At 44.9% G+C, this 27,541-nt stretch overlaps 1 protein-coding gene across 3 annotated transcripts in view; it reads left to right on the top strand.

The window, feature by feature from the left end:
• BICRAL (BICRA like chromatin remodeling complex associated protein) overlaps positions 1–27,541 on the top strand; it is an 83,733-nt gene that overhangs the window by 44,657 nt on the left and 11,535 nt on the right. For all 3 annotated transcript variants that reach the window (XM_075339183.1, XM_075339181.1, XM_075339182.1), the window contains exons 5-8: positions 1,233–1,301; positions 7,212–8,831; positions 17,230–17,299; positions 19,853–19,932. In XM_075339183.1, the coding sequence (XP_075195298.1) occupies positions 1,233–1,301; positions 7,212–8,831; positions 17,230–17,299; positions 19,853–19,932 (1,839 nt within the window). The remainder of the gene's footprint in view (positions 1–1,232; positions 1,302–7,211; positions 8,832–17,229; positions 17,300–19,852; positions 19,933–27,541) is intronic.

Raw genomic sequence — 27,541 nt, forward strand, 5'->3', positions numbered from 1 at the left:
TCTTCCCTCTTTATAATAATAAAGAGTTAACTGAGTACAGTCTTGCTAATAACATCACAGATTGCTTAATACATGATAGGAAAATGTCCATGTTACTGGTGAAAGAGGGATGCAGGAGATTGTGAGTTTTTGTTATTTTTGATCTGCAAGGTATGTATCCATGCACATACATGACATTAGGTTCCTTTTTTTTGCCCGGGCAACCAGTGCTCCACCTTATCTCAATCATATTTTCTCGCACATTGCCAGTACCTACTACACTACAGGATAATAATAATTTACCAATGACTACCAATGTTGTACAAAGGATAGATGATAAATGTATGATCGCTTTGGTGTTCCACCTCTGCCATTTCAATCCAAAGAATTGGGCTCCCAAAGTCTTTGTGTGAATGTAGCAGTTGTGAGCATGTGCGACCACCATTCCTATAGACTGTTACTAGAGCGGTGGTCGCACATGCTCACTACCACTTTATTCATGCAGCGGACTTTGAAACTTTTTGTGGTCGGTGGAGTCTCAGCAGTCAGACCACCAGCAATCCTACCTTTTATGACTTATCTTGTGTATTGATGGGACAACCCCTTTAAGATAATTTATTGTTTATCTTGTGCTGTCTTAAAAGGAACCAATCAGAAGGATTTTCATATATAAAGTAAAGCCGGTGCTATCCTTTTACTAGGACGCTGAATGTAAGAATACCTTTTGTTCAGAGATTGGATGTTTTATTTCAGAAAGATGTGCAAGTAAAGTTCCAGCAATACACTGTTATTTGCTTGACAGGTGCAACAGGAAGGAAATATGTGGGTCAGGTCTTGCTATCTGTTCTCACCTCTGTCTGCCTGCCTGGCCTTCCTGTCCCTAATGCCGTCATAGACTTTAATTCCGGCGCAGGCAGGCAGACAGGGGCGGGAATAGATAGCAAGACCTGACCCACATATCTCCTTCCTGTTGCACCTGTCAATTAAATAGCAGTGCATTGCTGGAACTTTACTTGCACATATTTCTGAAATAAAACCTCCAATCTCAGAACAAAAGCTATTCTTCCATTCAGCATCCTAGCACCAGTATAGCACTGGCTTTACTTTATATATGAAAATCCTGCTGGTTGGTTCCCTTTAATTTATTTTAATTCCGATTATTATAATTCTATTATATTTTATATTTTTTTTATGGCCCATTTTGCTTTTCGCTAAGATTATTTTTCAATTAAAATCCACGTATTTCCTTGCAGGCTGCTGATGATTTAACAAATACAGATTTTTCTGCATCTAATTCAAACTCCATTTTCGCTAATACGAGTGTAAGTATAATGTAGTGCTATGGCTTTAACACACCAAAGCTGATGAAGCTAGGCGTGCATAGTGCTTTATTTTGTTTTTTTTTTTGTCTCAGAGAGCAGATACAGACCACTGCTAATGCAATTGTTCATTATTCCATAAGTACATTGACGTGTACACTGCAGCATTACTCAGTTTGTATGTCGAAAAAACGCAAAGTGAAAATAGCCAATGCCATTGTTCCAGGAATTGTAGTCTTGAATTAATATGAGATAGTCTGTATAGTGTTATAGGAATTTTCGTCTCGTATTAATGGCTGAATATTAAAAGTAATTGCAGTTCCTGTACTCATGACTCTGTGTCTGCTGATGTATGAAGAGGGTGAGCGTTAGCTATTGTTTATTTAGGCTTCTCCTGTCTTCGCAGTAGGGCAGAAGATAAAGATTTATTGAAGTCAAACAAAGTCTTATTTAGAATAGAATAGAATAGTGGTGTCAGGCTACCACCAGGGGGAGCTGGAGCCCTGCAGGAAAAGACACTACACAGAGCTGAATCAGCATGGAGGTGGGCACACAGTGTGTGCTGGTGCACTGCCCTGCAGAGTCAGCCAGAATACAGAGGGCACAGGGCGTGCAGGGGATGGTCAGGCAGGCCAGGTCATATACAGTACGGTGAGAAAGAAGACTGGAGGAACGAGCAAAAGAACGGTCAAGGTCAGGCCGAGGTCAGTACCAGAGGAAGCAACCGAATGGGCAGCTAGGAGAAGGGGGAACGACTGGGGCTATTGTGGGAAGGAAGGAGGTGGGACGGAACACAGACAGAGCACAGGGAAAGGACAGATCAGGAAACACTTACAGGGACCAGCAATCAAAGGCAAAGCAGTGCTAAGCTTATAGCCGGCGCTGGTTCACCAGAGATGACAGAATTTAAATCATCCAAGCTCCGGAAGTGAGGCCCGAGAGAAGGTTCCGCCCCCTAGCCATGTGGACGGGGAGGTGGAACCATGACAAGTGATTACAAGTTTCTTATCTGGTGAGCTGGGAATTAAGGGATTTATGTTTTAAGGCTAGGGTGATATGTTTGTAGCTGTTCCTTTGAAGTATTACTATAAAAAGACATATGTAATTATAAAAAGTCAGACACTCTTATATTTTGCTTCTGAAAGGCGATTCTGAGTTGTCTCCTCATGTATATGAGGATAAAAACTTCAACGGTGTTCAGCCAGTCTGATTAATAAGTAAGGAATTCTCTGGTCAGCCATATGCACAAAACTTATATAAACCTACAAACCTTTTCCTAAAGGGGAAAAGAGGTCCAGAACAGAAGACAGAAAACCAAAAGCTAGAGTGATTCCCCAGTATAATTAGAGCATAAGAAGAGGGCGACCCACTCTGGATTTAGGTTTTCTATGTGCTCAAAACCTGGATGGTGGCTTGTGGAGTACCACACAGTTGTAGCACTTGATGAAGAAATGCTTCTAGTGGATAATACCGCTTTTTAATGTGTCGTGTATTGTAAGATGGCATTTTTGCGACAAGAACTAGTAAGGAATAAATGCCACATCTCTCCAGGTGAATGCCCCCATGGCTGTCATTTTAGCCTTCCTCTTCCTGCATAAGGCAGCTTTCACACTACGTTGTTTTAACATGCGTCATGAACATTTTTTTAACGCAAAAACGGATCCAGTGCAAATGCGTTTTCATTTCAATGCACTTGCAATGGACTCGCATCAACATGCGTTCACATGCGTTCACCTGCGTTTGTGTGCGTTATAGTAAGGATCCAGCGACTTGCAGTTTTTAATTTTTTTCAAAAACGCTACTTATAGCGTTTTTGAGCTGCGTCCAAATACTTCAAATTACTGGACCCTGACTATACTGCACGCAAACGCATGTGAACGCTGGCATGCTGATAGACAGGATCCTGCTTGCTCTACTGAGCATGTCCAGAAACCAGCCTGGTGTGATCAGTCTCTCTCTCCCCCTCCCTCTCTCCCCCTCCCTCTCTCCTCTCTCCCCCGCCTGAGAGCGGAGGACGCTCGTAACCAAGGTAAATATCGGGTAACCGCGGGCTTAGTTACCCGATGTTTACCTTGGTTACGTGTGCAGGGAGCAGGCAGCACTGCTCTTAGCAGCTGCAGAAACTCGTATCCAAGGTAAATATTGGGTATCCAAGCAAGTTACCCGATGTTTACCTTGGTTACGAGCCTCCGCAGCTGTCAGCTCCCAGTCTTTCACGTTCAGTTCCCCTCACTCTCGATCACATGACTCCAATGCCCGCCCAGAAACTTTTAAAGTGACAGGATCCTGCAAAATAACACATGCGTTTGCATGCGTTTTTCTTTGCAAAAACAGGATCCGCTTTTGCAGCAAAAAAACGTTCATGATGCATGCTAAAAAAACGTAGTGTGAAAGCAGCCTTAAACAAGCCCTCAACTAGCTCTATTGACGGAAAGATAAAAAAAAGTTGTGGCCAGGTCATGTAGGGGTTAGGCTTCGTTTAATCTATATTAAGTAGTTTTTAAATTAGGAAAATATAACAATGTAATGTAGACAAAACTACGGTATATAAACAAGGGCAGGTATCATAAACAATAGCTTGTTCTTAATGAGGTTGTCTACTTTCAGAAAACTTTGGTAGTTAAAAAAATAAGCTGAGTATTACACATCCTCCCCAGTCTGCGACTGCAACCCGGCCGTAGAGTCAGGGGGCCCGGTGATATCAGCTGGATGTGTGTCACCAGAAATGTAATGCGGTGCAGAGAACCACCGGCTCTCTGCACTGCAATCATTATACAGGCCACTGACCAATCAGAGGCCAGCAAGGAAGAAAAAGAACCCGGCACTCAAATATATTCAATCCATTTTGTTGCTGTATTCACCTCTTGAACGTTTCAGGTCCGTCTCGAGATTTCAACACAACAGCCATGGAGCTGAAAAGTTCAAGAGATGAATAAAGCAACAAAATGGATTGAATATATTTGAGGGCCGGGTTCTTTTTCTTCTTTCCTGGAATGCTTGCCACCAACATGCACCGAAGTTTGAGGATGGAGTGCTGATGACCTGTTGGATCTTAATCAGAGGCCAGCTGTTGACATCGGCATGCTCATTGCAGTCAGCATGTGACATCACTGCCATGCGCTGCCCGCCTCTGTGTGCTAGCTATGGAAGATGAAGAGGACGCTGCTCCCAGTGGGAACGAGGACAGGTGAAAGGAATTGCTTTTGATTTTTGTTTTTTTAATAAATATGTCGGAGAATAGGATGGGAACATTTATAGGATGAGGACAATATTACAAGAAGGGGCCTGGACAAAGGACATTATTACTGGATGGGGATATTATTACAGGATGGAGGCCAGGACTGGGAACATTATTATAGGATGGGGGAGGGGCTTATTATAGAGTAAGGGGACAAAATAAGAGGATGGAGATCAGGACAGGGGAAATTTATATAGGAGGGGAACATTATAAGTATGGTGGCTAAGATAGAGGACAGATTTACGGTTGCATGTACAACTGGCCAACATGGTTTTGTCATCCTAGGTACAAATCTTACATAGAACTTTCATTATACCACTGTCTGCTGCACTGATTGACAGCACTGCGGACGATCAGTAAACTCATGTGCCTTCACAGGAAAAACCACTGAGTTCTGTGATTAGCTGCAGGGCTGTCAACATGCTGTAAACTAACAACACAGACTAGGGCAGCAGGAGGATAACTTATACTCATTTTACTTTTTTGGGAACTATCAAAAGTTCTCTAAAAAGGGACAACCCCTTCAGGGCACATCCTATATAACAAGAGTAGAAGAACATTTACTGAACAGTAATAAAAAGAGATGAGTAAAGTTCAAAGCAACATGTGATAAATAATGAGTGACTGTATAAGACAGGACAGGACACTAGCCCCCCCCCCCCAAATTAAAGTAAAAAAAAAAATAAATATATATATATATATACACACACACACACAGCAGGTACGGAAAGTATTCAGACCCCTTTCAATTTTTCACTCTTTGTTTCATTGCAGCCATTTGGTAAATTCAAAAGAGTTCATTTTTTTTCTCATTAATGTACACTCTGCACCCCGTCCCCCATCTTGACAGAAAAAACCCAGAAATGTAGAAATTTTTGCAAATGTATTGAACAAGAAAAACTGAAATATCACATGGTCATAAGTATTCAGACCCTTTGCTCAGTATTGAGTAGAAGCACCCTCCCTTTTGAGCTAGTACAGCCAAGAGTCTTCTTGGGAATGATGCAACAAGTTTTTCACACCTGGATTTGGGGATCCTCTGCCATTCTTACTTGCAGATCCTTTCCAGTTCTGTCAGGTTGGATGGTGAATAGGGATGATCGAATTCTTTAGTTATTCGGCTTCGCAAATATTTTCCGAATACCTCGCCGCTATTCGACTATTCGTGAATATTCGATGCGCAATGAAGTCCATGGGAAACCCGAATAACAACTATTCGGTACTATTCGGGCTTCCCATAGACTTACATGGCACATCGAATAGTCAAATAGTGGCGAGGTATTCGAAAAATATTCGCAAAGCTGAATATTTGAGGTATTCGATCATCGCTAATGGTGAACATTGGTGGACAGCCATTTTCAGGTTTCTCCAGAAATGCTCAATTGGGTTTAGGTCAGAGCTCTGGCTGGGCCAGTCAAGAATGGTCACAGAGTTGTTCTGAAGGCACCCCTTTGTTATTGTTGTGTGCTTAGGGTCATTGTCTTGTTGGAAGGTGAACCTTCAGCCAAGTCTGAGGTCCAGAGCACTCTGGAAGAGGTTTTCTTCCAGGATATCTCTGTACTTGGCTGTATTCATCCTTCCTTCAATTGCAATCAGTTGTCCTGTCCCTGCAGCTGAAAAAAAAACCCATAGCATGATGCTGCTACCACCATGTTTCACTGTTGGGATTGTATTGGGCAGGTGATGAGCAATGCCTGGTTTTCTCCACACATATCGCTTAGAATTATCAACAAAAGTTCTATCTTCATCTCATCAGACCAGATAATCTTATTTCTCATAGTTTGGGAGTCCTTCATGTGTTTTTTTGCAAACTCTCTGCGGGCTTTCATAGGTCTTGCACTGAAGAGATGCTTCCGTCGGGCCAGTCTGTCATAAAGGCCCGACTGGTGGAGGGTTGCAGTGATAGCAGAGCTCAGCCACAGTGATCTTGGGGTTCTTCTTTACCTCTCTCACTAAGGCTCTTCTCCCACAATTGCTCAGTATGGCTGGACGGCCAGGTCTAGGAAGAGTTCTGGTGGTCCCAAACTTCTTCTATTAAGGATTATGGAGGCCACTGTGCTCATAGGAATCTTTGAGTACTGCAGAATGTCTTTTGTAACCGTGGCCAGATCTGTGCCTTGCCACAATTTTGTCTCTGAGCGCCTTGGGCAGTTCCTTTGATCTCATGATTTTCATTTGGTGTGACTTGCACTGGGAGCTGTGAGGTCTTATATAGTCAGCAGTGCGCCTTTCCAAATCAAGTCCTATCAGTTTAATTAAACACAGCTGGACTCCAGTGAAGGAGCAGAACCATCTCAAGGAGGATCACAAGGAAATGGACAGGACATGACTTAAATATGAGTGTCTAAGCAAAGGGTCTGAATACTTATGACCATGTGATATTTCAGTTTTTCTTGATTAATAAATTTTGCAAAAATTTCTACATTTCTGGGGTTTTTTTCTGTCAAGATGGGGGATGGGGTGCGAAGTGTACATTAATGAGAAAAAAATTAACTTTTTTGAATTTACCAACTGGCTGCAATGAAACAGAGTGAAAAATTTAAAGGGGTCTGAATATTTTCCTTACCCACTATACATATGTACAAAATCTATCTTTTTTAGCATTTATCCTATGGCTTATTTTACGACCTTGTGTATATAGTTTATTTAACTATTTATTTTTATTTTCCCTTAAGCTGACCGATTCCAAGTCATCCATTAAAAGTGTACAAAGTCTGACTGAAGAGGAATCCGCGGAGGGACTTCAGCTGTCAAACAACATTCAGTTCTTTGAAGATGAGCTTGAATCTTCCTCTATCCCAGACCTCAGTGAGGACATTTTACAGAAATCACTGCAGGAGGCCAATATCACAGAGCAGATATTGGCAGAAGAGGCTTATTTGGATGCCAGCGTAGGCTCAAGCCAACAGTTTTCCAATATTTCGCCTCATGCCCATTCGTCAGCATCCCTAACTCAGGCTACTAATGCCGCTAGTTACTCAGGTCAAACATTACATCCCGTAGGAGTGGCGCACGTGCCTGTTGTCCCGCAGCAAGTGGGTGCATCATTCACCAGCAATACAGTAGGTGTACAGCATAGTTTTATGCAACCCGTTGGAATTATTCCCAGCCAGCATATTCCTACTAGTAGTCACACTGGTTCTGGTCAGATCCATCTTATCGGCTCGATCAACAACCAGTCTCCAGTGATGACGATTAATAATCTCGATGGATCTCAGATTATACTTAAAAGTGGTCAGCAGGCGCCTCCAACTAGTACAAGCGGGGGCGTACTTGTGCAGAGCCATACTCCAAATGGCAGCTCAATGTTTGCCAGCCCAAATGTAAGTCCTGCAGGACAGCAAGTCACTGTCCCTTTCACTAGTGGGAATTTCCAAACATCTTTACCGGTCCACAACATAATTATTCAGAGAGGTCCAGCGCCAAATTCTATAAAAGGTCCTATTAATATTCAGCCAAAGCCTATGCAGATAGGACAACAAATGTCCTACAGCGTAAGTAATTTGGGGATACACCATCACAGACATCAAGGACCTCATTGTGTTCCTGGAAATTCAGCACAAAGCCCTGCAATGGGTTCGCAAATTCCCATAACTCATCAACGTTCCCATAAATCATTGAGCCAGCAGTCAGGTAGCAGCATCGTTATCCATTCTCCTTTAGGGGAAGCACATGCTCATCATAATCAGTTCCTCATTCCAGCAGGTCTTTCCATAAACTCCAGTTCTCTCCAGCATATTCAGGCCATAAACACCCAGTTTGTCCAGACGCAACCTCCACAACTTGGTCCTCAACAAGTCCCTACAGAACATATAATGCTGAGCAGAAACACGTCTGGCATGGTCAGGCCAAGCCAACATTATCCCGGACAAATGTTACATAGCCCAGGCACTGCTGTACAGCTCGTTTCCGGTCAGACCTTTCCAAGTTCTGGAGGACAAGTCATTTTGAACCAAGGACCATCTCAGATGGTGAGCGGCCAGGTAGCACAAGGATCTCCTACACTATTACATTTGTCTCCCGGTCAAGGGAATAAAGTTCAAGGATCATCATCATCTTCTGGTTGCTCAAACATGACAACAACAAACCGTTTTACTGTTGTAAATCCAAGTACTGTTCTTCAAGGTATGGGACCATCATTTCAGAGTTCTGGATCTGCAGACGGTTATGCCGAACAGCAAAATGATAGGCACCATCCGGCAGTGAACGAGACTCTTCCTCCAGGGGCTAGTGCTAAATCCAACAGCATGTTCTGCTCCAACACAATCTCTAACCAGCCGTTCTCCTGTAATCAGGTATGAAATTACTGGATATTGCAAAGTGAACTTACCCAACTGGATTTTTTTTCTAATTTTTTTTTAATTAACCCTTTCACGACCGGCCGATTTTTCGCTTTCCGTTTTTTTTTTTCGCCATTCTTTTTCTGAGACGTAACTTTTTTATTTTTCAGTCAATATGGTCATGTGAGGGCTCATTTTTTGCGGAACGAGCTGTACTTTTAAATGAAACCATCAGTTTTACCATATTGTGTACTAGAAAATGGCAAAAAAATTCCAAATGCTGAAAAATTGCAAAAAAAGTGCGATAGCACTATAGTTTTTGAGATATTTTATTCACTGTGTTCACTATATGGTAAAACTGATGTGTGGGTGTGATGCCTCAGGTCAGTGCGAGTTCGTAGACACCAAACATGTATAGGTTTACTTTTATATAAGGGGTTAAAAAAAAATCGGAAGTTTGTCCGAAAAAAGTGGCGCACGTTTTACGCCATATTCCGTGACCCGTAGCGTTCTCATTTTTTGGGATCTTAGGCTCAATGACGGCTTATTTTTTGCGTCTCGAGCTGATGTTTTTAACGGTACCATTTTTGCGCAGATGCTACGTTTTGATCGCCTCTTATTGCATTTTGCGCAAAAGTTGTGGCGACAAAAAAACGTCGTTTTGGCGTTTGGAATTTTTTTGCCGCTACGCCGTTTACTGATCAGATTAATTGATTTTATATTTTGATAGATCGGGCGTTTCTGAACGCGGCGATACCAAATGTGTGTATATTTTTTATTTTTTTAACCCTTTAATTTTCAATGGGGCGAATGGGGGGTGATTTGAACTTTTAGGTTTTTTTTTAATTTTTTAAAACTTATTTTTTTACTTTTTTTTTTTATTTTACTAGTCCCCCTAGGGGGCTATTGCGATCAGCATTCCGATCGCTCTGCAGTATCTGCTGATCACAGCTGGAAGGCTGTAAACAGCAGATACGCTGTCTTTCTCTTTTGCTGTGCCCCGGGCACAGCGAAAGTGAAACCAATTCATGTGTAGTACAGGAGTCATCACATGACCCTGTACTACCATGACAACTATCGGGAGTCACGTGATCGCGTCACGTGACTTCCGGTTTCGGCGGTAAGTAAAACTTTACCGCGATTGCGCTTATAATGGCGCTGTCATGTATTGACAGCGCCATTATAAGGGGTTAATCGGCACGAGCAGATAACGATTCTGCTCGTGCCTAGCAGGCACACATCTCAGCTGTGAAAATCAGCTGAGATGTGTGCCGATCGCGGCATGCTGCCGCCGGAGGACCGCGGGCAGTAAGATTATGTCATTTAGGACGTAATTTTACGGCCCGCGGTCGTTAAGGGGTTAATTCTTACTTATACACTGTGTGCAGAATTATTAGGTAACATGTATTTTAGAGGATTTTTTTTTATTATTGATCAACAACTATGTTCTGAATCAACCCAAAAGACTCATAAATATCAAAGTTTAATATTTTTGGGAGTTGGAGTGGTTTTTTTTTTAGATTTGGCTATCTTAGGAGGATATCTGTTTGTGCAGGTAACTATTATTGTGCAGAATTATTAGGCAACTTAATAAAAACCAAATACATTCCCATCTCACTTGTTTATTTTCACCAGGTAAACCAATATAACTGCACAACATTTAGAAATAAACATTTCTGACATGCAAAAACAAAACCCCAAAAAATTAGTGACCAATATAGCCACCTTTCTTTATGAGGACACTCAGCAGCCTCCATCCATAGATTCTGTCAGTTGCTTGATCTGTTTACGATCAACATTGTGTGCAGCAGCCACCACAGCCTCTAGACACTGCTCCGAGAGGTGTACTGTTTTCCCTCCCTGTAGATCTTACATATTAATAGGGACCACAGGTTCTCTATGGGGTTCAGATCAGGTGAACAAGGGGGCCATGTCATTATTTTTTCATCTTTTAGACCTTTACAGGCCAGCCACTCTGTGGAGTAGTTGGATGCATGTGATGGAGCATTGTCCTGCATGAAAATCATGTTTTTCTTGAACTATACTGACTTCTTCCTGTACCACTGCTTGAAGAAGTTGTCTTTTCAGAATCTGGCAGTAGGTCTGGGAGTTGAGCTTCACTCTATCCTCACCCCAAAAAGGTCCACAAGGTCATCTTTGATGATATCAGCCCATACCAGTACCCCACGTCCACCTTTCTGGCGTCTGAGCTGGAGTGGAGCTCTCTGCCCTTTACTGATCCAGCCTCTGGCCCATCCATCTGGCTCATCAAGAGTTACTCTCATTTCATCAGTCTATAAAACCTTTGAAAAATCAGTTTTAAGATATTTCTTGGCCCAGTCTTGACATATGTGTTATGTTTTTTGTTCAGAGGTGGTGGTTTTTCAGCCTTCCTTACCTTGGCCATGTCCCTGAGTATGGCACACCCTGTGCTTTTTGATACTCCAGTAACGTTGCACTCTGAAATATGGCCAAACTGGTGGCAAATGGCATCTTGGCAGCTTCACGCTTGATTTTCCTCAATTCATGGGCAGTTATTTTGCGCCTTTTTTGCCCAACACGCTTCTTGCGACCCTGTTGGCTATTTGCCATGAAATGCTTGATTGTTCGGTGATCACGCTTCAAACGTTTGGCAATTTCAAGACTGCTCATCCCTCTACAAGACATCTCACAATTTTGGACTTTTCAGAGCCCGTGAAATCTCTCTTCTGACCCATTTTGCCAAAGGAACGGAAGTTGTCTAATAATTAAGCACACCTTATATAGGGTGTTATATAGGGTGTTGATGTCATTACACCGCACCCCTCCTCATTACAGAGATGCACATCACCTGATTTACTTAATTGGTAGTTGGCTCTCAGCCTATACAGCTTGGAGTAGGACGACATGTATAAAAAGTATCATGTGAAAAAAATACTCATTTGCCTAATAATTCTGCACACAGTGTAGATTAAGAAAAGCGAAGCACTTTTTTATTTTTTAGGGGGTAATTTTTCGTATAGAGTTAAAGCATTGTTTTCAATTTTTTCCTGTGAATAATATCTCGGTTGCTCTCAAAATGCACTGCAATGCTTGTGTATTAATTTTCAATAGATTGTCCACGAGTAACTAAACACGTGCTTCAGTGAAGTTTTTAACAACCAACATTAGCCATATGTGACTAGCCAATAAATGAAGTGACAACGTTAGAAAATTAAAACAATACTTTTATTAATACATATTAAAATGAATAGTCAGCAAAATGTGCTAAGTTCTAGATATTAAGTACAGGGTCAGAGACAGAGATAATTATAAGTCCCGAACAAAAAAGTGCTATATGGATTATTGTAGTCACCACCCAAAATTAACAAATTCATGCTAGAGCAGACCATGGGCTTCATAAATAGTCAAATTAATTATTGCCTTATCCCAATAATTTATATTCATAGATATTCAAAAGGTAGTGAGGTAGTTTGGTTAATAAATAATTAAAAATGCCTATATAGATAGTATTGCACCAAACAAATAAATAATAATAAATAGTATTAAATATCAGGATATAATTCTTAGCAATAAGCCAGGACGACTCACAATCTTTTATCCACATAAATATCTAATACCGTGAACCCAGTGCATGGGACATATCTAAATGACGCACATGAACATTGCAACAAGAAGTATATTTACGCAATATTAAAGGTGGCGATTCCTGTCCGTGGCCCCTCACTCCGACGCGTGTTTCGCTCTAGCTTTCTCAAGGAGCGTGGCCGGAGTGGGAGACACCACAGTTTAAATATATCTAGTGACCAATGAACTCACAGGATGCTAGCAGTGCAAGGTGAACAACCAATCCTGTACCGTTATATTGGCTCGTATGTGGTGCATGCGTCATGGTTGTCATGAAAGGTTTACTTCCTGAAAAGATGCGATCACGTGACGCGTGGCGTCACTGCTCATGTGACCAATTTATTGGCTATTCACATATGGCTAATGTTGTTTGTTAATGCTTGTGTATTGCAGTTTGTTGTTCTAATAGCTTTATGCCTTCTTTTAGGTTTAAGATTTCCTTTTTTATTTTCCCGTGTTATTTTAAGGAATAGGATCATGCTGTGAGTTATATAATTTTTTAGAATTTTTTTTCTCTCCCCAGGGGATTAGAATCTGCTGTTAAACTATACTGCAATACTTCGTAATTACACTGTATTTTTGCCATTAGATTTATGTGTCTTTTATATATGTGTATATACAAGTGCATCTCAATATATTAGAATATCATCAAAACCTAATTTATTTCAGTAATTCAATACAAAAAAGGAAACACATATATTATATAGAGTCATTACACACAGAGGGATCTATTCCTATATATTATATAGAGTCATTACACACAGAGGGATCTATTCCTATATATTATACTAGCTGTACTACCCGGCTTCGCCCGGGTTAATAACTGCTGTTAACAAAATAGAATGTATTAACATTCCCGGGATAGAATGTATAAATAGAATATATTAACTAGTAACTGTCTCTCTGTTTCTCTCCCATTCTCTGTCTGTCTCCCCCTCTGTATATATTTCTCTGTCTCTCTCTCTATCTTTGTCTGTCTGTCTCTTTCCCTGTCTGTCTCTGACTATCTTTGTCTCTTTCTCCGTCTGTCTCAATCTCTTTCCCTGTCTGTCTGTCTATCTATCTCTTTCCTTGTCTGTCTATCTATCTCTGTCACTTTCTCTGTCTGTCTCTTTCCCTGTCTGTCTCTTTCCCTTTCTTTCTCTGTCTGTCTCTTTCGCTCTCTTTCTCTGTCTCTTTCCCTCTCTTTCCCTGTCTGTCTGTTTCACTGTGTCTGTATCTGTCTCTTTGTCTGTGTCTGTCTCTTTACCTGTGTCTGTCTCTTAACCTGTCTCTCTCTTTCCCTCTCTTTCCCTGTCAGTCTGTCTCTTTGTCTGTCTCTTTGTGTCTGTCTGTTACCCTGTCTATGTCTGTTTCTTACCCTGTCTGTGTCTGCCTCTTTCCCTGTCTGTGTCTGTCTCTTTCCCTGGCTGCATTGTGACACACCAACATTCCATATAAGGGCGTGGCTGTGCATTCTTCTGAAGTTCTGGCTGTACTGTGGCTCCCAGCTCCATTCGCTTTAATGGAGGCAGGTTTTTTGGCGAATAACTGTAAAGCTCGAGGTTAAAATTTCCCCTCAAAACATAGCCTATGACGCTCTCGGGGTCCAGACGTGTGAGTGTGCAAAATTTTGTGGCTGTAGCTGCCACAGTGCAGATGCCAATGCCGGACATACATACATACATACATACACACACACATACACACATTCAGCTTTATATATATATATATATATATATCTTGCCTCTACAAGGTCCCTTGATGGGACAGTACGAGACTTTATAGATACAAGTCCCGTTGACAAGGGAAATGGGAAGATGCAGTTGTCAATGTATTAATATAGTTACAGCGAGATGAATGGCAGAGTTTTAACACAAGATACAGCAATGTCTGTTTACTATATTGGGATACTTGTTTCTTGTGTACACAACTACAAATGTGTCCCGAGATGTGACTAATATATTAATTAGAATAGTTCATGTACTTATGTTATTCGATGTCCATGGTTACAGCCTGGACTATATTCAGTGGCTGCATTCAGAATTCTGCAAACTTCAGAGCTGAAATCTACCAGCATATGCTGTTAGCACGTTATCTACACCAACGTTTCTCTGTTGATTTGAAGTGTCATCTTCAACCTTAGAAACTGGATAGCCACAGAAGAAGCACAACGGATAGTGGCAGAGTAGATCAGGAGGATCACTGAAGCAATGGGAGCAAAGTTAATTATCGTGTTTCCCCGAAAATAAGACCTACCCGAAAATAAAGCCTAGGAGGAGTTTTCAGCAAGGCGTAAATATAAGGCCTACCACCAAAATAAGTCCTAGTCGCGGTTCCATAATGAAGTGTTCATGCAGCGAAAAAAGTAAAAAATACTGCAGGACATTTCATTATAGAAAGCAGACACCCCCCAAAAGAGAAGAAAGAAGAGAGAAGACCCCACTATCATACTTACCAGATGCCGACTGGGAGCAGTGGAACGCACACCCACACACATCTGATCACACACACATCAGATCACACACACACACACACATCAGATCACACACACATCAGATCACACACACACACACACACATCAGATCTCACACACACACACACACACACATCAGATCACACACACACACACACACACACACATACACACATCAGATTACACACACATCAGATCACACACACACACACACACACATCAGATCACACACACATCAGATCACACACACACACATCAGATCACACACACACACACACATCAGATCACACACACATCAGATCACACACACACACACACACACACACACACACACACATCAGATCACACACACACACATCAGATCACACACACACACACACACACACACACACACATCAGATTACACACACATCAGATCAGACACACATCAGATCGCATACACATCAGATCACACACACAAACACACACACATCAGTTCACACACACATCACATCGCACACACACATCAAATCACCCACACACATCAGATCATCTACACACATCAGATCACACACACACACACACACCAAATCACACACATCAGATCACCCACACATCAGTTCACACACACATCACATCGCACACACACATCAAATCACCCACACACATCAGATCACCAACACACATCAGATCACCCACACACATCAGTTCACCCACACACATCAGATCACACACACGCATCAGATCGCACACACAAACACACACACACATCAGATCACCCACACACATCAGATCACCCAGACACATCAGTTCACACACACACACACACACACACACACACACACACACACACACACACACACATCAGATCTCACACACACACACACACACACACACACATCAGATCTCACACACACACACACACATCAGATCACACACACACACACACACACACACACCAGATCACCCACACACATCAGATCACACACACACACCAGTTCACCCACACACATCAGATCACACACACGCATCAGATCACACACACACACACACACACACACATCAGATCACTTACACACATCAGATCACCCAGACACATCAGTTCACACACACACACACACACACACATCAGATCTCACACACACACACACACATCAGATCACACACACACACACACACACACACACACACCAGATCACCCACACACATCAGATCACCCACACACATCAGATCACACACACACACACACACACACACACACATCAAATCACACACGCTCAACACATCCAGCGATATCGATTGCTTCTGAGCGGCATAAAGACCTGGGACTCTGTGCTGTGGAGATCCAGAACCTGCGAGTGGAACACATGGAGGACCCAGCGGTGGAACGCATCATAGAGGCAAAAGAGCAGAGAGTCCCCTGCTGGCTGGAAGCAAGTGGTATCACAGGATGTGGTGAGTATGTACACTCACAATTGTATGTGCGATCTCATGAGTGTGTGTATGAGTGTGTGTATGTGATCTGATGCGTGAGTGTCGTCCAGAAGGAGGGGAGGATGGCGTGCAGCGTACCTGCTGGGAGCACCCACCAGAGATCGCAGGAGGACCTGGGAGCCACGCAGACGCCCAGGGTCTGATAAGTATGACGATCCTGGGAAGGGGGAGCTGCATTTTTTTTTGGGTCGTAAACTTCCCCCCAACCATGTTTCACCAAGAATAAGCCCTTCCCCCAAAAATAAAACCTAGCGCTTTTTTCGGGGCAAAAAATATGTAAAAGAGTGTCTTATTTTCGGGAAAACAGGGTGGGTAGGAAGACTAATTTTAGCAATGAAGCAAAATTAAGTGGTTCCAAAAGTCACACAGTAATGATATAGCAGAGTCCGGTGATGTAATAGAATTATGTTCGGAGGTTTGATGTGTCAAATAAACAGAGCCCAGCGACGAGTAGAACTGAGTCAATGTAGCAGAGGCCAGCAGCGTAGCAGATTGACTATGTCAGAAGGCACTTAGTAACAATGTAGCGAAGCACAGCATCACTGTAGAGCTGGATATGGCAGGAGTCCCACAGTGGCGATGTAGCAGGGCTGAGTATGTAGAAGAGCCCAGCAATGTAGGAGGAAGCAGTGCTGAGCGCCAGATTCAGGAGAGGTGAGTATCACATGTAGACATAGTGATTGAAAGTTTTTATTAAAAAACAGAATTGTAAATGCAGCAGAGGATTATAACACAGGCTGTAACCTGGGATCATTGCTAGATAAGAGATGTAAAGTAATGAAAGTAAAAGGCACTAACTTTTTGTTTTAATTATATCTGGATATAGACTGTGATATGGGGCTGGATATAACCTTGATTATTTTTTTTATTCGTATTTAGAAAACTATTCTGAATCATCAGTCTGCGGGTTCATTAATGAAAAACCAAGATGGGCAGTCAAATATACCAGGTATGATATGGCGTTCTTCATGATCAACTCTAAACCTTTAAACTACTATTGGATATAGTGTTTAAAGGAAATGTGTCCTCAGAAAATGGCCTATTGTTTAAATCAGGGCATTGTACAGGAGGAGGTGAGCTGTGACATCACCTATTGTGAATGGTGGATCCTGTGTTATCTACTATATATAGAGGTTTTATCAGTCATTGTACAGGAGAAGGAAGAGGTGAGTTGTGATACACCTATTGTGAATGGTGGATCTGTGTTATCTACTGTATATCACGGTGTTATCCATCATTGTACAGGACGAGGAGGAGGTGAGCTGTGACATCACTTATTGTGAATGGTAGGTACTGTGTTATAAACTGTATATAGAGGAGTTATCAGTCATTGTATAGAAGGAGGAGGAGGTGAGCGTTGACATCACCTATTGTGAATGGTGGATTCTGTGTTATCTACTGTATATCAAGGTGTTATCCATCATTGTACAGGACGAGGATCAGGTGAGCTGTGACATCACCTATTGTGAATGGTGGATCCTGTGTTATCTACTATATATCAAGGTGTTATCCATCATTGTACAGGACGAGGAGGAAGTGAGCTGTGACATCACATATTGTGAATAGTAGGTAATGTGTTATCCACTGTATATAGAGAGGTTATCAGTCATGGTACAGGAGGAGGAGGAGATGAGCTGTGACATTACTTTTTGTGAATAATGCATCCTGTGTTATCTACTATATATAGAGGTGTTATCCATCATTGTTCAGAAGGAGGATGAGGTGAGCTATGATATCACCTATTGTGAATGGTGGATCCTGTGTTATCTACCCACATTAGATTACAGAACAAATTAGCAGAGCCAGAATCTTAAGTGTTCAGCGCCTTAAACGGATTGTCCTGTCTAAAGCGACAAGTGACTGCAGACTTTAGAATCCTCATATCTTGCATACTGTATCACCTATTGTGAATGGTGGATCATGTGTTATCTACTGTGTATAGAGGTGTTATCCATCATTGTACAGAAGGAGGAGGAGGTGAGCTGTGACATCACGTATTGTGAATGGTGGATTCTGTGTTATCTACTGTATATCAAGGTGTTATCCATCATTGTGCAGGACGAGGATGAGGTGAGCTGTGACATCACCTATGTATTTCTATGCAGCTGAGACACTCCTGTCTGGAGAGTGTGCGGCCATGCCGGGTGAAGCACTGCAAGACTCGCGCGAGTCTCTCGCAAGTGTGACTCTGGCCTAAGGACGCTTTACACGCTACAAGGAAGGATAAGTTATGCTCAACCGCTGTGGTCCTGGTGCTCGAGAGAAAAATAGAACCAATGTAAAGGAGGACCCCGGCACACAGTACAAGAAAAATTGAATAATCCAGGCATACCTGGATTATTTAATTTTTCTTGTTCTGTGTGCCGGGCTCCTCCTTTACATTGCTTTACACGCTACAACATCGCTAAAGCGATCTCGTTGGGGTCACGGAATTTGTGACGCACATCCGGCCACTTTAGCGATGTTGTTGCGTGTGACACCCATGAGCGATTTTGAATTATCGCAAAAATGGTCAAAATCGCTCATCGGTGACATGGGGGTCCATTCTCGAATATCGTTGCTGCTGCAGTAGCGATGTTGTTCGTCGCTCCTGCGGCAGCACACATCGCTATGTGTGACACCGCAGGAACAAGGAACCTCTCCTTACCTACCACACGCCAGCAATGAGGAAGGAAGGAGGTGGGAGGGTTGTTCGTCCCGCTCATCTCTGCCCCTCCGCTTCTATTGGGCGGCCGCTTAGTGACGTTGCTGTGACGCCGCACGGACCGCCCCCTTAGAAAGGAGGCGGTTCGCCGGTCACAGCGACGTCGTTAAGCAGGTAAGTACGCGTGACGGGTCTGGGTGATGTTTTGCGCCACGGGCAGCGATTTGCTTGTGTCGCACAACCGATGGGGGCGGGTACGCATGCTAGCGATATCGGGACCGATATCGCAGCGTGTAAAGTGGCCTTTATTCTGATTTGGCATGAAAAAAAATTGCAGATCTGCTATGCGTTATTGAATAACATTGGTCAGAGTGCAATGCAAGCTTTTCTCTCATTGAATTCGTCCGATTCATACACACATGTGAGCGAAACCTAAGGCTATGTGTCCACGTAGCGTATTTTCATGCAGTTACGCTGCGTTCTGCACCGCAGTGTAACTGCATGCGTCCTGCGTCCCCAGCACAATTAAGATTGTGCAGAATCCATGCCCACGTGGCGTATTAGAACGCAATGCTTCGGCTGCTGCCAAATCGCTGCGTTCTAAAAAGCAACATGTCCCTTCTTTCATGTGCTTTGGATGCAGCCCCCGGTCTGTCTATGGGAGAGGCTGCATCCAGAGCGCATGAAATCGGCTTTTCATTACGGACTGTTTCTTCCGCAATTTGAAGCGCATGTGTGCTGTTCAAATCGCTGCAGAAATTTCTGCAGGGACAGAACGCAACGTGGGCACATAGCCTAAGGGGGACCTTACTTCTGAAAGCATGACAAGATACCTCATCTTCACTTTCTGTCTTGCAGATCACAGTGCTGTAGGTAAACATTTACAACATCATTTATCCTTGTCAAAAGAAGCTCTTATGGGATTGCAGAATGCAGAGGTAATTACTAACTTTTGGTATATTTAATACATGTGTATATATGTATACGCAGACAAATTCAACTGCAACTTTAGTGTTGTCAGTATATTATGCTGGAAATATGTAAAAAGGTCTCAGAATTACAGAAATTATTTCCAATGTGCAGCTAACCTAAATAAATACATGTTGACATCAATGTATGGTGCATGTCATGTGTTGTTGAGGACCTGTTGAAGTACCAAGAGGTACAAAACGGCCTTCGTCCCCAGGAGACCTGCACCCGGTCATCTGTCCGCTATTTTAATGCACCTTTAGAATTAAATAATAATAATTTTATTAATTTATATAGCGCTATTGATTCCGCAGCGCTTTACATACATTGGTAACACTGTCCCCATTGGGGCTCACAATCTAGAGTCCCTATCTGTATGTCTTTGGAGTGTGGGAGGAAACCGGAGAACCTGGAGGAAACCCACGCAAACATGGAGAGAACATACAAACTCCTTGCAGATGGTGTCCTTGGTGGGCTTTGAACCCAGGACCCCAGCACTGCAAGACTGCGGTGCTAACCATTGAGCCACCGTGCATAAAGCACCTTTGGGATACTCGCTGGATGTGCCGTTAATTTCTTCTTCTATGCAAAAAAAATTGTTTAAAAGAACAGAGAGTCCTCAGTGGTCTATGCATGCATGTGTTGTTGTACATAGCAAACTCAGGAGCTGGGATAGTGGATGCTGGCTGTGTAAGGCCAGTTTCACACATCCTTCTTTTTGCCGGTTTCGCGGATCCGGCACGCTCCCGTACAGTGAATACAGTACAATGACAGCGCTGTAACTTCCGGGTCACATGCGCCGGTCACATGACAGCACGTGACCGGCGCTTATTGCGCTGTCATTGTACTGTATTCACTGTACGGGAGCGTGCCGGATCCGCGAAACCGGCAAAAAGAAGGATGTGTGAAACTGGCCTTACACATTCTGCATCTGTAGCTTACTGCATCCACTGGTGAATGCTGTTCCTTAACTCCTTAAAGGGAATCTGTCACCAGATTTTTGCCACCTAATCTGAGAGTTGCATAAAGGAGGGGCAGAGATCCTGATTCCAGCAGTGTGTCACTTACTGGGCGGCACAGTGTAGTTTTGATAAAATCACTGTTTAATCAACAGTTGATTATCGTTAGAGGACTACTTGGCTTTCACTATTTACTGCAACACTGGACTACTTGAATTATATAGAGAACTTAACGATTTACTAGGAAGCCCATATAGGGGCTACCACGGCAACCCAATGGCACCACGTAGTCACAACTGTGGTAGGAACAATAGGAGCAGGAGTCGCTGAGCAAGGGAGACCATGACACTTAAATGCTGCTGTGACAGATCGACACTAGCATTTAAAGGGACTCTGTCACCAGGTTTTTGATCCTCCATCTGAGAGCAACATAATGAAGAGACAGAGACCCTGATTCCAGCGATGTGTCACTTATAGAGCTGTTTGCTGTCATTTTGATAAAATCAATGTTTCTTTTTCGCTCCTAATTGGGAGACCCAGACAATTGGGTGTATAGCTACTGCCTCCGGAGGCCGCACAAAGTACTACACTTAAAAGTGTAAGGCCCCTCCCCTTCTGGCTATACACCCTCCCGTAGGAGTACGGATTCCTCAGTTTTAGCTTTGTGCGAAGGAGGTCACACACGCACGCATAGCTCCATTGTTTTTAGTCAGCAGCAGCTGCTGACTATGTCGGATGGAAGAAAAGAGGGCCCATACAGGGCCCCCAGCATGCTCCCTTCTCACCCCACTGTATGTCGGAGGTGTTTGTAAGGTTGAGGTACCCATTGCGGGTACGGAGGCTGGAGCCCACATGCTGATTCCTTCCCCATCCCTTTTTACAGGGCTCTGGGTGAAGTGGGATTACTGGTCTCCAGGCACTGAGACCGTGCTCCATCTACAGCCCCTGGAGAAGATGCTGGATTGGAGCGGAGTACATCAGGGACATGGCCCTGCTTCCTCAAGGTACTCTGTGTCCCCGTGCATTTCGCGCTCACACCGCAGCATGCTGGGTGTTGTAGTGCGCCGGGGACATCAGCGCTGCGGCGCTTGTGCCATGGCCTCATTTCAGCTTCGCTGAAGCGGGCACACTTTTGGGGAACGGTCGCGCCGGCCGCTGGGACTGCGGCGCGGCTGGCACTTGTGGTGCGCCGGGGACTTCAGCGCGGGCCGCGCTTTTACGGCGGCCGCGCTGATAACTCGAGTCCCCGGCTTTTGCGGCCTGGTTCCGTTCGTTCCCGCCCCCAGACCTGCCAGTCAGGAGAGGGGCGGGACGCTGGTCAGTGCATCAGCGCTGAGGGCTGGAGTCGTTTTTACATACTCCAGCCCTCACAATAAGCACAGAGGGGACACTGTTTCCCGCACTTTTGTTTGGGAACTCCCACGGGCCGCCCCTCTCCACAGACGCCGGCAGCCATTCCTGCTGACACGCTGAGCTGCAGAGGGGAGCCGGGGAGACCCAGACAAGGAATTCTGCGCCTCTTACCCGCTATTCAGCGGGCGGTAAGCAGCCCTCAGGGCTCACCCCCTCTTGTGCCAGTAGTAATCTTAGTATTTTGTTCCTGCAAATACTTTGTACTGCATAGCGCTGGTCGCCTTTTGGCTATAGACTCTCTCACATTGCAGAGAGCCAACAGCATGTCGTCCACAAAACGCAAGGGTGCCAAGGCACAGACATTATATGCTTCCTGTACCGCATGTGAGACTTTTCTACCGGCAGGCTCCAATGACCCCCATTGTGTGCAGTGCTCGGCCCCTGTGGCACTTGCACAGCCGGGACCTCCGCTGGACGTGACCCAGGGTGTACCACCTGTGAATGCTGTCCAAGTGACAGGAACTGAGTTTACAGCTTTTGCTGACAGAATGTCTCTCACTATGTCACAAATTCTTGACACATTGCGGGCTAGGCCTGTACTTCAGGCCACGGACACTGTGCAATCATTGCCCCCTGGTCCCCCTCAGCTGAATTACTTCCAAGCTCCGGGACGGGCACATACACCTCAGGGTGAAGACTCTGACGATGGTCCCAGGCAACCTAAGCGGGCTCGCTATGAGAGGCCTTCACATTCATCTCAATGGTCAGGATCCCAGCGAGATGAATCTATGGGTGATGAGGCGGACGTAACTGATCAGGATTCTGATCCTGGGACCGCTCTCAATCTAGATACACCAGATGGTGACGCCATAGTTAATGATCTTATAGCATCCATCAATAAGATGTTAAATATTTCTCCACCAGCTCCTCTTGTAGAGGAGTCAGCTTCGCAGCACGAGAGAATCCATTTCAGATATCCCAAGCGTACATTAAGCACTTTTCTGGACCACGCTGACTTTAGAGACGCAATCCAGAAACCCCACGCTTATCCGGAAAGGCGTTTTTCTAAACGGCTTAAAGATACACGCTATCCTTTTCCCCCTGAGGTGGTCAAGGGTTGGACCCAGTGTCCAAAAGTGGATCCTCCAATTTCCAGGCTTGCAGCTAGATCCTTGGTTGCAGTTGAAGATGGAGCGGCACTTAAAGATGCCACTGACAGGCAGATGGAGCTCTGGCTGAAATCCATCTATGAAGCTATTGGAGCGTCGTTAGCGCCATCTTTTGCTGCCGTATGGGCACTCCAAGCTATCTCAGCCGGGCTTGTGCAAGTCGACTCAGTCACACGTGCATTTGCCCCGCAGGTAGCACCATTGACCTCGCAAATGGCGGCATTCGCGTCGTACGCGATTAATGCTGTTCTTGACGCTACAAGCCGTACGGCAGTGGCGTCAGCCAACTCCGTTGTTTTGCGTAGGGCCCTGTGGTTGAGACATTGGAAGGCAGATTCTCATTCCAAGAAGTGCTTAACCAATTTGCCTTTTTCTCGTGACCGATTGTTTGGAGAGCGTTTGGATGAAATCATCAAACACTCCAAGGGTAAGGACTCATCCTTACCGCAACACAGACAAAACAAACCCCAACAGAGGAGGGGTCAGTCTGGTTATCGGTCCTTTCGAGGACCGGGCAGGTCCCAATTTTCCTCGTCAAAAAAGACTCAAAAAGATCAGAGACGCTCAGATTCTTGGAGGTCTCAGTCACGCCCAAAAAAGACAGCCGGAGGAACCGTTGCCAAGACGGCGTCCTCATGACTTGCAGTCTCTGATTCCCACACCCTCGGTCGGTGGGAGGCTTTCCCACTTTGGCGACATTTGGCTGTCACGCGTCAAAGACCGTTGGGTGAGGGATATTCTGTCTCACGGGTACAGGATAGAGTTCAGTTCTCGTCCACCAACTCGTTTCTTCAGAACTTCTCCACCACCAGACCGAGCCGATGCTCTGTTGCAGGCGGTGGCCGCTCTAAAGGCGGAAGGAGTGGTGACCTCCGTCCCTCTTCAGGAACAAGGTCACGGTTTTTACTCCAATCTGTTTGTGGTCCCAAAAAAGGACGGATCGTATCGACCCGTCCTGGATCTAAAGTTGCTCAACAGACACGTAAAAGTCAGGAGGTTCCGGATGGAATCCCTACGCTCCGTCATAGCCTCAATGTCTCAAGGAGATTTTCTAGCATCAATAGACAACTGACTTATCTTGGCATGGAGTTTCATACTCTCTCAGCGATAGTGAAGCTTCCACTGGACAAGCAGTGTTCGCTGCGGACAGGAGTGCAATCTCTCCTTCAGAGCCAGTCACACTCACTGAGGCGCCTCATGCATTTCCTAGGAAAGATGGTAGCAGCAATGGAGGCGGTCCCGTTCGCGCAGTTTCATCTGCGCCCTCTACAATGGGACATTCTACGCCAATGGGATGGGAAGTCGACGTCCCTCGACAGGACTGTCTCCCTCTCTCAGACTGCCAAGGACTCTCTGCGTTGGTGGCTTCTCCCCACCTCATTGTCACAGGGAAAGTCGTTCCTACCCCCATCCTGGGCAGTGGTCACGACGGATGCGAGCCTATCAGGGTGGGGAGCGGTGTTTCTCCACCACAGGGCTCAGGGGACGTGGACTCAGGAAGAGTCCACCCTGCAGATCAATGTTCTGGAAATCAAAGCAGTCTATCTTGCTCTGCGAGCCTTCCAACAATGGCTGGAAGGCAAGCAGATTCGGATTCAGTCGGACAATTCCACGGCGGTGGCGTACATCAACCACCAAGGGGGAACACGCAGTCGCCAAGCCTTTCAAGAAGTCCGGCGGATTTTGACGTGGGTGGAAAGCAAAGCGTCCACCATATCCGCAGTTCACATCCCAGGCGTGGAAAACTGGGAAGCAGACTTTCTCAGTCGCCAGGGCATGGACGCAGGGGAATGGTCCCTTCACCCGGACGTGTTTCAGCAGATCTGTTGCCGCTGGGGGACGCCGGACGTCGATCTGATGGCGTCACGGCACAACAACAAGGTCCCAGTTTTCATGGCACGGTCTCACGATCACCGAGCGCTGGCGGCAGACGCCTTGGTTCAGGATTGGTCGCAAATCCGACTACCCTATGTGTTCCCACCTCTAGCATTGTTGCCCAGAGTTCTCCGGAAAATCAGGTCCGACTGCCATCGAGCCATTCTCGTCGCTCCAGACTGGCCAAGAAGGTCGTGGTACCCGGATCTGTGGCATCTCACGGTAGGCCAACCATGGGCACTACCAGACCGTCCAGATTTGCTGTCTCAAGGGCCGTTTTTCCATCTGAATTCTGCGGCCCTGAACCTGACTGTGTGGCCATTGAGTCCTGGATCCTAGCGGCCTCAGGTTTATCTCATGAAGTAGTTGCCACAATGAGACAGGCTAGAAAACCATCCTCAGCTAAGATCTATCACAGGACGTGGAAGATATTCTTAGCTTGGTGCTCGGCTCAGAGGGTTTCTCCCTGGCCATTTGCATTGCCAATTTTTCTTTCCTTCCTGCAGTCTGGGTTGGAAAAAGGTTTGTCGCTTAGCTCTCTTAAGGGTCAAGTCTCTGCGCTATCCGTATTCTTTCAGAAGCGCTTGGCACGGCTTTCTAAAGTACGCACGTTTCTCCAAGGAGTTTGTCATATCGTTCCTCCTTACAGACGGCCATTGGAACCCTGGGATCTAAACAAGGTTCTCATTGCTCTCCAGAAGCCGCCTTTCGAGCCTTTGAAAGAGGTTTCCCTTTCTCGGCTTTCACAAAAAGTGGTTTTTCTTGTGGCGGTCACGTCTCTTCGTAGAGTGTCCGAGCTAGCGGCGTTATCTTGCAAATCTCCCTTCCTGGTGTTTCACCAAGACAAGGTAGTACTGCGTCCAATTCCAGAGTTTTCTCCCAAGGTGGTTTCTTCCTTTCATCTCAATCAGGATATCACTTTGCCATCTTTGTGTCCGCATCCAGTTCACCAATTTGAAAAAGGTTTACATCTGTTGGACCTGGTGAGAGCACTCAGGATTTACATTTCTCGCACGGCGCCTATGCGCCGTTCTGATGCGCTCTTTGTCCTAGTCGCTGGTCAGCATAAGGGATCGCAAGCTTCCAAATCCACCCTGGCGCGGTGGATCAAGGAACCAATTCTTCACACATACCGTTCTGCTGGGCTTCCGATTCCATCTGGACTGAAGGCCCATTCTACCAGAGCCGTGGGTGCGTCCTGGGCATTGCGGCATCAGGCTACGGCTCAGCAGGTGTGCCAGGCGGCTACCTGGTCGAGTCTGCACACGTTTACCAAACACTATCAAGTGCATACCTACGCTTCGGCAGATGCCAGCCTAGGTAGACAGGTCCTTCAGGCGGCGGTGGCCCACCTGTAGGAAAGGGCTGCCTGACAGCCCGATCACGAGGTATCTTTTTACCCACCCAGGGACTGCTTTTGGACGTCCCAATTGTCTGGGTCTCCCAATTAGGAGCGAAAAAGAAGAAGGGAATTTTGTTTACTTACCGTAAATTCCTTTTCTTCTAGCTCCAATTGGGAGACCCAGCACCCGCCCTATTGTTCTTAGGGTTTCGTTTTTCGGGTGCACATGTTGTTCATGTTGTTTCTTAAGTTCTCCGATCTTGTTATCGGATTGAATTTGTTTTTTGAAACTGTTATTGGCTTTCCTCCTTCTTGCTTTGGTACTAAAACTGAGGAATCCGTACTCCTACGGGAGGGTGTATAGCCAGAAGGGGAGGGGCCTTACACTTTTAAGTGTAGTACTTTGTGCGGCCTCCGGAGGCAGTAGCTATACACCCAATTGTCTGGGTCTCCCAATTGGAGCTAGAAGAAAAGGAATTTACGGTAAGTAAACAAAATTCCCTTCTTTTCTTTGCTGCAGATTCTGCAGTTATACAGAGCTCATGAATATGCTGGACTACCTGGCAGGAGGCCAAGTAGTCCTCTAATGATAAAATTACTGTTTAATCAGCAGTAGATTATCAGTACCACACTAAGCAGCCCAGTAAGTGAAACACCACTGGAATTAAGATCTGTGCCCCTAATTTAAGCTGCTCTCAGATTAGTTGGCAAAAACCTGATGACAGATTCTCTTTAACTAGTGATGAGCGAGCACTACCATGCTCGGTTCTCGTAACTAGAGATGAGTGAGCACTACCATGCTCGAGTGCTCAGTACTCGTAACTAGAGATGAGTGAGCACTACAATGCTCAGTTGCTCGGTACTCGTAACTAGTGATGAG

Source organism: Anomaloglossus baeobatrachus, chromosome 3 (genome assembly GCF_048569485.1).
Source record: "Anomaloglossus baeobatrachus isolate aAnoBae1 chromosome 3, aAnoBae1.hap1, whole genome shotgun sequence".
In the NCBI taxonomy this organism is placed as follows: Eukaryota; Metazoa; Chordata; class Amphibia; order Anura; family Aromobatidae; genus Anomaloglossus; species Anomaloglossus baeobatrachus.